This window comes from Daucus carota, chromosome 7 (assembly GCF_001625215.2).
Source record: "Daucus carota subsp. sativus chromosome 7, DH1 v3.0, whole genome shotgun sequence".
Lineage (NCBI taxonomy): Eukaryota > Viridiplantae > Streptophyta > Magnoliopsida > Apiales > Apiaceae > Daucus > Daucus carota.
In genome coordinates this window covers 6,533,519-6,546,156 of record NC_030387.2, presented here as the reverse complement: position 1 = coordinate 6,546,156, position 12,638 = coordinate 6,533,519, and the positions used below count along the sequence as shown (strand labels likewise).

The 12,638-nt window shown below is 32.7% G+C and overlaps 1 protein-coding gene across 2 annotated transcripts; it reads right to left on the bottom strand.

The window, feature by feature from the left end:
• Positions 1–4,986: 4,986 nt before the first annotated feature.
• On the bottom strand, positions 4,987–11,164 carry LOC108194495 (uncharacterized). 2 transcript variants are annotated; one of them, XM_064081732.1, is made up of 4 exons: positions 10,545–11,164; positions 8,972–9,419; positions 6,405–6,475; positions 4,987–5,343 (listed from the first exon to the last, which is right to left on the bottom strand). In XM_064081732.1, exons 1-2 carry the CDS (start codon positions 11,108–11,110, stop codon positions 9,131–9,133), a joined length of 855 nt encoding a protein of 284 aa, XP_063937802.1. In that variant the 5' UTR covers positions 11,111–11,164; the 3' UTR covers positions 4,987–5,343; positions 6,405–6,475; positions 8,972–9,130. The 2 variants fall into 2 exon arrangements, with proteins under 2 accessions (XP_063937802.1, XP_017216945.1); XM_017361456.2 differs by lacking the exon at positions 4,987–5,343 and having other exon boundaries at positions 5,864–6,475.
• Between the last annotated feature and the right edge of the window lie 1,474 nt (positions 11,165–12,638).

Here is a 12,638-nt window from a genome sequence, read left to right as displayed (position 1 = left end):
TACTTGTGTAATTAGTGATTTTTGTTAAACAGAATTTGTGATTTATTTTTGGTTTTATTGAAGTTGATATTGAAGTCCGAATCCAAGTTAATGAGGATGAAATTTGAAATTTTCGATGAACTTAAATATAATATTTATTTAAGTGAGGTTGAAATGTTAATTCTGAATTTATATCTTGATGGAAATATATATAATATAATTACATTTCATGAGTTATCACAATTTAGCAGGGTCAATTACATATGTCTGGTCGTGGAAAAAGAAAATCATTTGAGTATCCATAATCTTAATCAAGTTTATAATTTTTGCATGTTATTAGACTGACTCTGATCATAAAAATCTCCTAACTAAAAATAGTTGACATACTAAAAATAAAAAAATAAAAAACATAATAAATATCACAACACTCCAACCATTCTCTCTTGTCTATAATTCTATTCAAACTCTTATGAATAAATTATATTTGTCAAACCTCTACGGGACCTGTAAAAAATCTGTAAAAATATTACGCATCATTAATTATCATATTGAAGTTATATAATTTATTTATAAAAATTTTAAATATTAATAACATATTATTTTTAAATTATAATCAATCAATATATTTAATACTATCGAAACACAATATCTGTCCAACAAATTTTGTATAATATCTTATATATAATTTAGCAAATTTTTATAGTCAATGCCATTAGAAATACTCTTTATCTTCTGAATATTACAGCCGACTATACTCAAGAGAGCCAAACAACACTTGAAACTCAAAAGAATTTGGAATCAGTCTGATGGAGATTAAATTGAGTTAGGACAAGTCCGGATTCAGCACTATGAAATTCTCCTCAACTCAAGTAGCTGGATTAGATCTACATGTACTCAACTGGCAATGATATGCCAAGCACTAGAAAGTTGTTCTGGACTCAACTAGATTAATCACATGAATGCATCAGAGTTCGAGCAGGTGATTCTTTGGACACAAATCACTAAGTGGGACCCCCGTCATTTCCCTATCGTTTAAGATATTTTGAAAATTAAGAGGTAAAAGAACGAAGCCTCTTGTCGTTTTCATTCTTTATCTTTGAGGCCCGTGGCTGCTCAGCACCTTCTATTTTTACAGAATCTTACTCTCTCCGTCCCAATGAATAATATACATTGGGATTGGACACGGAGACCAAGAAAAAGCGTAAGAAATGAGTAAAGTTAGGTGAAAAGTAGATAAAATGGTGGGACCATTTATTTTTAATAATAGATTTGAGATAGTGGAGGAAAGTAGTGGGTGTAATAGTGTTTTTATTATTATAGAATGGAGATAGTGGAAGAAAGTAGTGGATGTAACAGTATTTTATATTGTAAAAAGTTGCTATTTTGGGAATGTATAGAAATGATGGGACGTCCCAAAAAGGAAACTGTATAGAATTGATTGGGACGGAGAGAGTAGCTTGGTGGTTAAGCCACGCGAGTGAGACTGTGAGAGTGATCTTCCAACATTTCAGCAACTTATAAGTAACGCCTGCGCGACATGCGTCAATAGATCAGAAAAAAAATTGTTGCGCCGGCCTTGCCATGAAATTTATGGACATTTTCTCGGCTTGGTATATATCATATGCCGGTTTTATATCAAAGTATCCACCACTTTCTCCGGGTGATAATTGGTGATTTTCGATCTACACTAAAATTCTTTTCAACCACTAAAATCACAATATATATTACTATGTAAAATTTTTAGAAAAAATTAACAAAAAATTTAGTAAAATCTAATCGAGAGAAAACTAGTCACTAAGAGCATCTCCAACCCCAAAAACCCTTAGCAAAAATTGTATATGTGGCATCTAGGTGGCATCTAGATGGCACTTATAGAGATTGTGTAAAAATTGTACCATTCCAACCCTCCACCCCTTAGCAAAAAATTATAGCCAACCATATTTGGTTGGCTATATTTGTCGAACCAAGTAAGCCTTTAGGTATAATTTTACATAAGCAAAATTATAGATAATCCCGTTGGAGCATATACATGTCCCCTTAGCAAAAAATTTACATAATCCATATAGCCAATCAATATAGCCAACCATTATACATTTTGCCCTTGGAGATGCTCTAAAATCATTATATATAACACTATATTAAATCTTGAAAAATAACTAACAGAAAACTTAATGGCCTAATCAGCAAATGATTTGTGAGCCAAATTGATTAAAAAACAAGAAACATTAATGAAAATCACAAAGAAATATAAAAAAAGTAGTAGCAAACACGCCATTACTTTGTTAAGATTTTTATCAATTATTTTTCAAGATTTAATATAGTCATATATATATACTGATTATAATAATCTAAATAAGTCTCGTGAAAATCGGATAGTCACTTGATTAAAATAATGGACACTTCAATTTACTGTTGCATGAGGTCAACAGTATACGTTCCTTAAAATTGTTTTACAATTACAGAAAACCATAATATTAAGTAAATTATATCATCCTGGTTCGAGCCAGGACCACAGCATTAATTTTACCATGACCTTTGGAAAGCACCTAAGGGCAACTCCAACCCAACACCAAAACATTATTTTGGTGTCAAATTTGGTGTCAAATTCATTTCAACCCAACATCAAATTGGTGTAAAGTTGACACCAAATGAATTGGTTGACACCAAATTTGGTGTCAAGTATTGATTTGGTGCAACTTTTACACCAAATTTGGAGTTTTCCAAAATACCTACTATACCCTCGCATATGTTAATGAAAACAAAATTATTCCATCTATGTCCCATTAAAGTTGTTTTATGTTATATTATTCATTCTTTAATCATAATTGTTTTAAATTTTCTTTCTTTACTATTTTACTCAAGTTTTTTATTTATTTCCAAATATCAATAAATTTATATTCTTATATAGAAGATATGTTTTTTAAATAGATTTGATTAAAAATAAAATACACAATGATTAAAATTACCTCACATATGTATACCCTCACATATGTATTATCATGCACAACTTGATAGTTGAGGATGAACGAGACTTGAATTTGCATGTACATGATTACGTGGAAACATCTTCTGCTGCTGTCGAAATGGAAAGAAATGGAGATGACGAATTTCAAGATTTTCTTAGTAGATATCGACAAATTAAAGATAAAGAAGCTCATTTTGAATTTCGCAACGCCTTGATCGAGCACATATGGGAAGAGCATGGGAATTCATATAATTAAGTTGTCCTCTTGAATTTATTAATGAATTTATAATTATTTTAGGTCCTTGTTTATTGAACATGTTAAAATTTAAGTACAAATTCAATAATGATATAAATAACTTAAAAAGAGAGAATATTCCATTTAATGTGTAAAAGATTCTTTTTGGTGTAGGATATGGTGTTGATGGGTTGGAGTGAAATTTTGATTTGGTGTAGTTTTCACACCAAATTGGTGTATTTTTCACACCAAAATGGTGTTATGGATTGGAGATGGTCTAAACCTTCCATGTTACGGTAACATTGTTACTGCAAGACAAATAGGTTTCAAGAAATGTCCCTGTTCCCATAGGACAAAAACGAAAATTTTTAAAAATCAGTTTTGTAATTGTGTATTAAATTCATCTTAAAATATGTACACGAGTAATAAAAAAATTGTAAAAAAATGAAGGGACTTAAAGAGTAGTAGTATATAGAGCACAGTGTACCAATTATATTGATTCTAGAATGGGAGGATAAAGTAGCTGGGAGAATTTGCATTTATAGTCGAATGTTAAAAAGGTCAAATGTTTGGAAAGTAGAACTGGAGTGCAGCTGAATATAGTAGCTGTATGACATTTTACGTATTAAAAGTCACAGTAGCAGAGGCAGAAAACACAAGAACCGCATATTATACATAGCCTGGTTCCCATTGCTTTCTCACTCAAATTCCAATTAATTCCGAACATGATAATATATTACCACTCCATGCATGATCTCGTCCAAGCCAGTGACTCCCAATAACATAGTGCTTCGAAAAAGAAGAACAAAACTAGCTCCGATTATAAGTTGTCACAAGTATCTAGCCTAGGTATTTGCTAAACCGCCGTTTAGACCACCTCAAACCTCTCTCATTTGCTCAAGGAAGGTTCTGCGCCCGTTCTTTTCTTCCCGACATGTACAATGTGTGCTATATCTATAGGGTTTGTCTAGTGTGTGCTCACATGCTAAGCATCAAAATCTATAATTTTGGTGGATTTTGATTGATGTGGTTGGTGAATTTGCAGGGGGATCCACCATTATAAAGAAGCATGAGTCAATCAAAATCCACCAAACTTATTAAATTTGATGCTTAGTGTGTGCCCATGGGCACACACTAGAAAAACCGATATCTATATTACTCACTCCGACCCAATTTATTTGTCTTATTTGACTTTTTAGGATCAAATTGATTAAATTTTGACTGAAATTTACATATAAAAAATAATTAGTGAAAATTATGAAAAATATATTACTAAAATCTACATCTATTCTATTTTAAAATGTATTTTTACCATTTTTAAAAACATGTAAGAATAACTACAAATTACCGGTCAAAGTTTGGTCAATTTGACCGTAAAAAGTTAAACAAGATGGATAAATTGGGACGAAGGAAGATAAAACTAGAACCTTCTTTCTTAGAAAAATTGATCTATGTAATAAACATATAATTGGAATTGCAATTCTTTTCTAAAAATATTTTGTTATTTGGAAAAATAATTTTGACATTACTCAAGAGCATTTAAATAATTGTGATGAAATAAATGAACCTTGTTGCTATAATGTAACTCTAAAGAATAATTTTTGATTTAAAATAGAATCATATCTTTCGTGATTGTTCTATATTTTATATTTTATGCCAAATTTCACCAACTCTCGGAGTTTTCACTATTTTAAAACCAAAATTAATTTTTCTAACTATACTTGATGAGATGATGTGTCAATTATAATCTCATCTATCTTTTCTTCTGTGATTAAGAACAAGATATATAGTATTGTAATATTCTAAATAAACAATCAAATCAGTAATAAAATTTTAGTCATCCACGCATCCATGAAAATACATAATTAAAAATGTGAACAAGTACACTTAACCCGGGAGAAGCAACGTGCGTTGTACAAGAATCAGCGTAAAAAGTGAAAGACATGAAGAAACAAGCTCTCAACACCAAAAGAACATCTGGATAACAGTTATCTCATCTAGCAGAATATAATTCTATCTCATCGTCTTACCAGAATATTTACTGTGTGGTTATTATTGGGATGCATATTGTATGGTCAACATGGCAATCCCAAACCTTCACGCATTTCTGTTTCCATGCAACCAACTTGTAACCGACATTCGACAATTATTCAATCTTCAACTTCTGCAAAAAAGCAAGCACAGAAGGGACATGTTAAGGATCTTGACTCTATAATGGATCCATATTGCAAACAGGAAGAGAAACGTGCACGAATTATCAAGTTTTCATGGTGTCTGCATTTACACATGCTCATAATACAAGTGATGTAAGTTTGCCAAAGAATCCAAGCATGACTTGACAGACTCCATACAAACATAATTGACATTTGACACACAGTGCATTGATTCACATACAAACTCATTCGGCCACAAAACTGCCAAGTATAACTGAATTTTTGTCACTGTCATTGACATCTTGTGCAACATTGGCCAATAATTTGTATTTGATTTCAAGTCTGGGATGCTAAAAGGATTTTGGTATACAAGGATGGCCTTATACTTTCATATACAGAAAATATACAGACTTGATCTACAACATGACTAGTCTGGTTTCTCCAGGATCGATCCGAGCATTGTGAATGCAAGATCACAAACTTTGCTTATGAATTATCCAACACAAGATATATTTGCCAAACTGCATGCACTTTGCTAAACTAGAGATTTATATCATACACATCCATTGAGATTCATGTAACATGTTAACCACTACAACATCAAGAATTCTTTCATGCGAAAATTAAAAATCTCTATAAAGCGGGTTTAACATGCAATGATACTCTGGGTCTCCTTGCATATTCAACAATATACAGTTCCATTGCTGCAGCCAATACTGATATCAGTCTACAGGTCCAAAACCATCTCCAGTATTGACAACCAGTCTTTTCGCACCCAAGAGATTCTTTTATGTTGATAACACGTAATAAGCAACACCCAGTTGTCCAACACCTATCACAATTTATTACGACTATCCAGAGACATGGTAAACAAAGGGATAAGTATACTTTTTCTAGTAACTGTAAATTAAAAATACTGGGCTTGAAAATTTCCAGTCATCCTTGGGGTATCCCAAGTCCAAAAGATAATATCCCAAAAACCAATCATGAAAGGTTAACAGAAGCAACCCCGATCTGAAAGTTTCGCAACATAATTTTGCAATTATACATTACATAGCATCAGCAGGAGCACCTTCTGATTGCCCCCTCAAATTGCAAAAACAGCAGCTACAGTTTCAAAAGTCGCATTGCTCCCACTCCAACCTGTAAATAACAAGTCATTAGTTTTCACTCAAATATATGCACCCTAACTTCTGCACATATCTATATGTATAACAAATATAATTTTAGGCATTGCAAAAGATGGAGAAATAACTACGGATTCAATCCAACTAACATAAAAAGTTAAATTGCTGACAAATATTCAATTTTACAAACACAACTATGTACAGTCCATTCGACAAGTTAAATGATCCAAATTCACTTTTTTATGTAATACCAAATCTATACAGCTGCAAAAATTATATTGTCCAGAAAAGGATGTTTATTAGTAGAAATATGAAAGAATCAAACTTGGTTTAACATTTCGAAAGTAGCATATGGGGATGTTGAGATGTACGTAAGGATTACACTAGGAGGAGAGGCTATTTCCATGAAAGCCCTGAAAATTCTTGAATCAAATTACAAGTATTGAGAAACGGCAAAAGACCATCCAATAGGAAAAAGATCGTTTAAATGGTAGATTAAAATCTGTTGTGACAATAAAGCCATGTCAACTTTATATAGTAAGAAAACATAGAACAGGAAAAACAATATGTGTGATAAACATGATTTTCAAGCCCCTTCTCTGAAAAAATAATTGATATATGATTATATTTGATCCATGAGTAAAGAGCAAAGGCCTAAATCGAAAATTAAACAATTTGATCTTTAAAGATCAATGGAAGATAGATCATCCAATCAAATATAACTATATAACAAGAGATATGTATTTACAGCTACAAAAATGTAATCACAAACGAAATGCAAACAACAATAGGCTAGGTACCCTACAATGTATCATGTTATTCTCAGCTTAAGCCCTTAAATAAAAGAATTAGCATTCCATATTAAACTTAAACTAACATCCAACCATAACTCTATATTTCATTTATTAACCACACACTTCAACCTCTTCCTCTCTCTTCTTTCCGCAACTTTTCTTCCTCCACAAACACATACAGCCATGTCCACCAAAGTTCAAAAAAATCTATGGTCTTGTCTTTTATTCTTCCTTTCTTCCCGCCACTTAAATCCTGCTTCTTCTAATCAACACTTCAATCATCAATGTTTTCTTTGCTCCCATATAGCACCGTCTTTCCACCATAAAACTTAATTCTTCTTACAACTCAATGATGATCGGTCAATTTTCAAGATAGATATACCTATTTAATATTGAATACTATTCCCTCCTTCCAAATGTTTTTTTACTTTGTATGGAAGTCTCTAATATGAGTTTTTATACAAAATTGAATATTTAAGATAATATGGACAAGTACCTTCAATTTTATTTTCTATTGACGCGCAGAGTACAAAGTCAAATGCTCTATAAAATCAAGTAGTAATAACTAATCATTATTTACAAAGATAGCTAATTTACATCAGATACAGGATATGCATCGGGACATTTTAAGTAATTTAATAAATAATAATATAGGTACCAAAACCACTAAGATACAGGTAAGTTCCAGTCGGGAATGAAAACAAAATTAATTTGATCAACTATCCATTTGTCCCTCTCTTTTTTTACTTCAAGACCTTTCTCCTGTATCCTCAAAACAATTGGGGAATTGGCAGCCCAGCAATTGAATAAATGTAATCAACTTACAACAAAACAGTATAAGGCTCTTAAAAAATCCGATCAATATTATATGTGAAGATCAAATTCACAGCTGACTGACTAACAAGATCTAGACCATCTTAGCCAATTGAATATTCAAGTGTATCCATATTTCCAGACTACTTACTAGGCGCTCACTAGCTAGATGTTGACAATCAATCACTTGAGTCTCGATGACTATGTTTTCTGCAATAAAAAGAATTACCATCCGATTTTGGGACCTTACCAACCATTTGAAGATTATAGTATGTGAGCCAGAAGCACCATCTCCATCTCGACAAGTGGCATATATGATGCACTAGTCATAGACTCGTAGATCACACTAGAGATCAACATAAGGAACTACAGCTTTATCAATCCATGACATTAAATAATGTCCAAAAGGGAGTATCCAATGATAAGACTCATCCATTTCATCGGCCGTGCAAACGGCTTTGCAATAAGATATTCTAGTCCAACTAAAATACAAATATCACAAACTTCACTCATTAATTATAGATTTGATTTAGTGAGGTTGTGTTCACTAATCAAAAGGAATTGGGGTCTCTGGTTTATTCTTATAGACTATTGTAGATTCTTTATTTGATTTTTAACTATACTTTCTATTGTTAAAACGCTACTGGAGATAGTTTTATCACCCTTAACCATCTCTTCTTAGGTTTGTAATATATTATAGTACCTCAATAACTAAAGACTTATTCAGATGCAAAACGTCTGACAAACTCACAATATACATCTATCAGCAGTGTATAACTTTAAGCATACATCTTGCAATAATTATTTAAAACTTATCAAATCACTTGACTAAAACCTTATGAAACAAAGGTATTTAGCCACTACACACATCTAGACAGAATGAGAGAAAAAGAGGTACGATGTACCTGCAAATTGAACCTTTCAGAAAATATGAACCATGTGTTGCATTCAAAGCTGGTTTCTCCCATAATCATAATTCACAAATCTCTTCCAGATACTAACTTTTCTTCTATAGCAAAATCCTCAGGTTTATGAAAATAAATCATTACAAAGAATTTAGAACCCTAAAGACTGATATCGTCGTCCTCATTCACTTCACAAGGCTCCTTCACTTCACCAGGCTCCTTCTTTACATCCCGAGCTGCTCTTCTTTTTGCTTGAATCTGATTAACAAATTCTGCAACTATGACATGAAACTGGGGGGCAAGCTTGCTGGTAGAATGGCCACTAAGGCCAGCCTTCTTCAGGGCCCTGGCAACATGCTTCTCAGCTTTCTGCATGTGAGGAGTGCACAGAGATGGAACAGAAGTTCTTAGTATCGGCTTACCACAAAGTATGGGTCCTGCCTGTGAACTGCTAAGTAATTATCACAGAACAAAAATGTGTTAGCATTTTCAGCTGAAAAGTTGCCAATCCTGTAAATAAAAATTAATTGCTGCAAGTATTCTGACGTTATGTCCAAGATATGTTGTCATATTATCATATACCTACAATCTTTGCACAAAGAAGTCCATCAAAGCTACCTTACAGTAGTAAGATATCTTGGAGAATTCAAAAACTAGACAGAAAGACATGACAAGCGTAGATCCAGTCACTTAAAATTTTGTACCAAGTAAACCATCTGCCAGTAACTAAATTAATAATAAAAAAAAATTAATGTTTTAATGACTAAATTGATACAAATTCTCAAATTTTTAACCAGATCGCGTCAATTTTGAAATAGATGACTAATTTGATATATGCGAATGAAACGAGTGATGACGTTGATATTTGTCCCAAAAGAACCAGCAGAAACTGACAAAATATATCTAGAAACACCATATTTCTCGTTCAAAATTATCTCAATTTAATTATAAAGACAGATATCATATATGTTTATAGCAAAGAAGCATGGGTGCGGAGATGAGCAGTACAGGGATACGAGAATTCAGTAAATTCAAAAATATATGGATTTCGGGGTGCGGGAGAGATACGACATATATAATAATAATTATTACTAATATATATTCGATGTTATGAATGATGAAACCTGGTAACAAAACCTATAACCTAAGTACAAAATTGAATCAAATACATGATATAAGCATCCAAAACACAAGTGACGTCAAATCATTTATTTCTGTTGTACAAATAGCGCGAAAAAAAATTATTAGTTGATATTTTATGAAAAACCGAGGACCCCCAAGAATCTAAAGATCCAATACGAACGAATCCCTAATTGCTAAGCATACAGAGATCATACAATTTTACAGCTAAACTAATAAAATATACCAACTTGCATAAGAATAAAAAACCAGCGAAATGCATGAAAATATCATACTCCCTTCCCTCCAATTTTTTTTGCCCGCACAAAAAATCAATTATTTAACAACAATGCATACAAGGTATAAGAATCAGGCATGAGTCAATAGTTGTTTAGACACAAACAATCAATCCAACACGAGAAGTCATAAAACAGAAATGAAGCGAAATTCGAACCTCTTGATGACATAAGTGCACCCCTTATACAAAACCTGCTTCTCATCCCTCAGAATATGCATATGACAATACTGAGTAAGCGGCATCGCCTTCATCTTACATCCCTGCACCGCACACCGATTATTCGACAGCACCCCACTCCCACTCCCACTCCCTTTCCCCGCCCCCTTGTCGCCATCCTCCTCACCCTCCCCAATCTCCAGATTATTATTATTATTATTCTCCCCTTCCGCATTAACATTAGCATTACCATTGTTCTCCACACCATCCTCGTCTTCGACGAACGGACTCTTCCCGTACTCCCAGTAATACTCGCCGAACTGATTCTTGAGCTCCTCCATCATGGCCCAGTACTGGTCTTTGTAGATGTTGGTGAGTTCGTGGAGTTTGCGAGATCGGCGACTCAGTACCTCGCGCCGAGTCAGGTACTCGGATTGGGATAGAGCAGCGTCGGGATCGATGATATGTGGAGGTGAATTGTTGATTGGATCGGACGCCATTTGTGAATCGTTGAGCTTAGGGTTAGGGTTTGCTGAATTGGGGAAATTGTTGCTCGATGATGCCATTGTGTACTCTCAAATCCCTCGGGACGCCTAATTCACTTGCCGCAGCCTTTTCTTATAGTAGTAGCTTGCACCGTGGGCTTGGACATGATTTAAAATATTTGTTATTTTATAATGTTAAAATATTCAATTTTATTATAAGGATGAAAATAAATTAAGATAATATTATTTTTTCTAAATATATTTTTATATGATTAAGAGATGTGTTTGGAGTAATATATTTTTATTTACTGTATTAAATAATTTTTTGTTTGAAATATTAAATAATTTTTTGTTTAGAAATATAAAATAAGTTCTGCACTTGAAATAAATATGAAAAAATCTTATATTTTATAAAAATTAATCAAACGGAACCCCTTTCATTAACCGGCTTATAAAATATAATAGTGTTATAAATCGATCTCGATATTGATTTTCGATAAGGTTGAAAGTAATATACTTATACATCTATCTAGATATATTATTGCACAACATGTACATGTCAAGTCTACTTCTTAGAGCAAAATAATTAATCCGAACCTATCTCTTGAGATTGCAAATGTTTCCTCCATTCAAGCTTGTTGGTATTCTCTCCATCATTATAGCCTCCTCCTCTGTGCTCTGATCCGTCTGTGGAGTGTACCTTATGTGCGAAGCTAACAACCTCCAAAATTCGAATTTAGATATTCATGATTTGTAATTCGGAATATTTTGACGATTCTCAAGGTAATGTTACTAATTGGGTACCCATCGAATGATTTTTATTAGCTTTCAATTTAAAATGATCAAATTTTTTATTTTCAATGTATCTCTGAGTTCAAAATTTGTAGACTATACGCGGTATATTCTAGTGCTTGCATTATCATCTACAATATCAATCTCGAACCGGATTCAATTCTCCTGAAAATCCCAATAGTGGCCACTGGCTCTAGCTTTGCAATTGGTGTAGATGTAAACTTTGACGAGAAATTGAAGATTGTTAGATGTTTGAATTTTTTTTATTATTTCTGATTCAGGTTTGCAAGTTTCCACTTCACCTTATCCATGATTTATATTAGTATTATGTCAAGTTCAGTTCTCTTGAAATCAAGGTCAATGGATAATATGTTTAATTTCGGTGGCTTCATTTAAAGTTTCTTGAGACAATATAATGTCACACAAACGTTGATATATTAATAAAGTAATTTTATTAGTTTATAGTTAAAACAATTAAATTCATTGAGTCATAATTCTAGATGGATTGTGAGCTACTAAATGAGATGGTACAATAGGAAAGAGTATCATGTGAAATTAGTATACATTTATAGTTTTGGCCTTTTGCGAATCATAGTAATGGACGCCTACAATAAGATGCTCCATTTCGTGCCAATAGACTATTGTAAATATAATTTAAGTCTATGTTTAATGTTTGAGAATGAGATAATGGATGCTATGATAATATGGCGGGAATTATAGTCCCTATAAATTAAAGTTTGAGAAATTAGTATTTGAATATAACGATCGTGAACAAGATATGCAATAGGGGCAAGTGGAAACAAAATCATATAATCTA

Bases quoted from the DNA above. Each gene is read 5' to 3' on its own strand.
- LOC108194495 (XM_064081732.1), bottom strand. From the start codon at position 11,110: ATGGCATCATCGAGCAACAATTTCCCCAATTCAGCAAACCCTAACCCT. The intron at 9,420-10,544 runs GTTCGAATTTCG...ATTACTTAGCAG, and splicing joins TGCACTTATGTCATCAAGAG to TTCACAGGCAGGACCCATAC.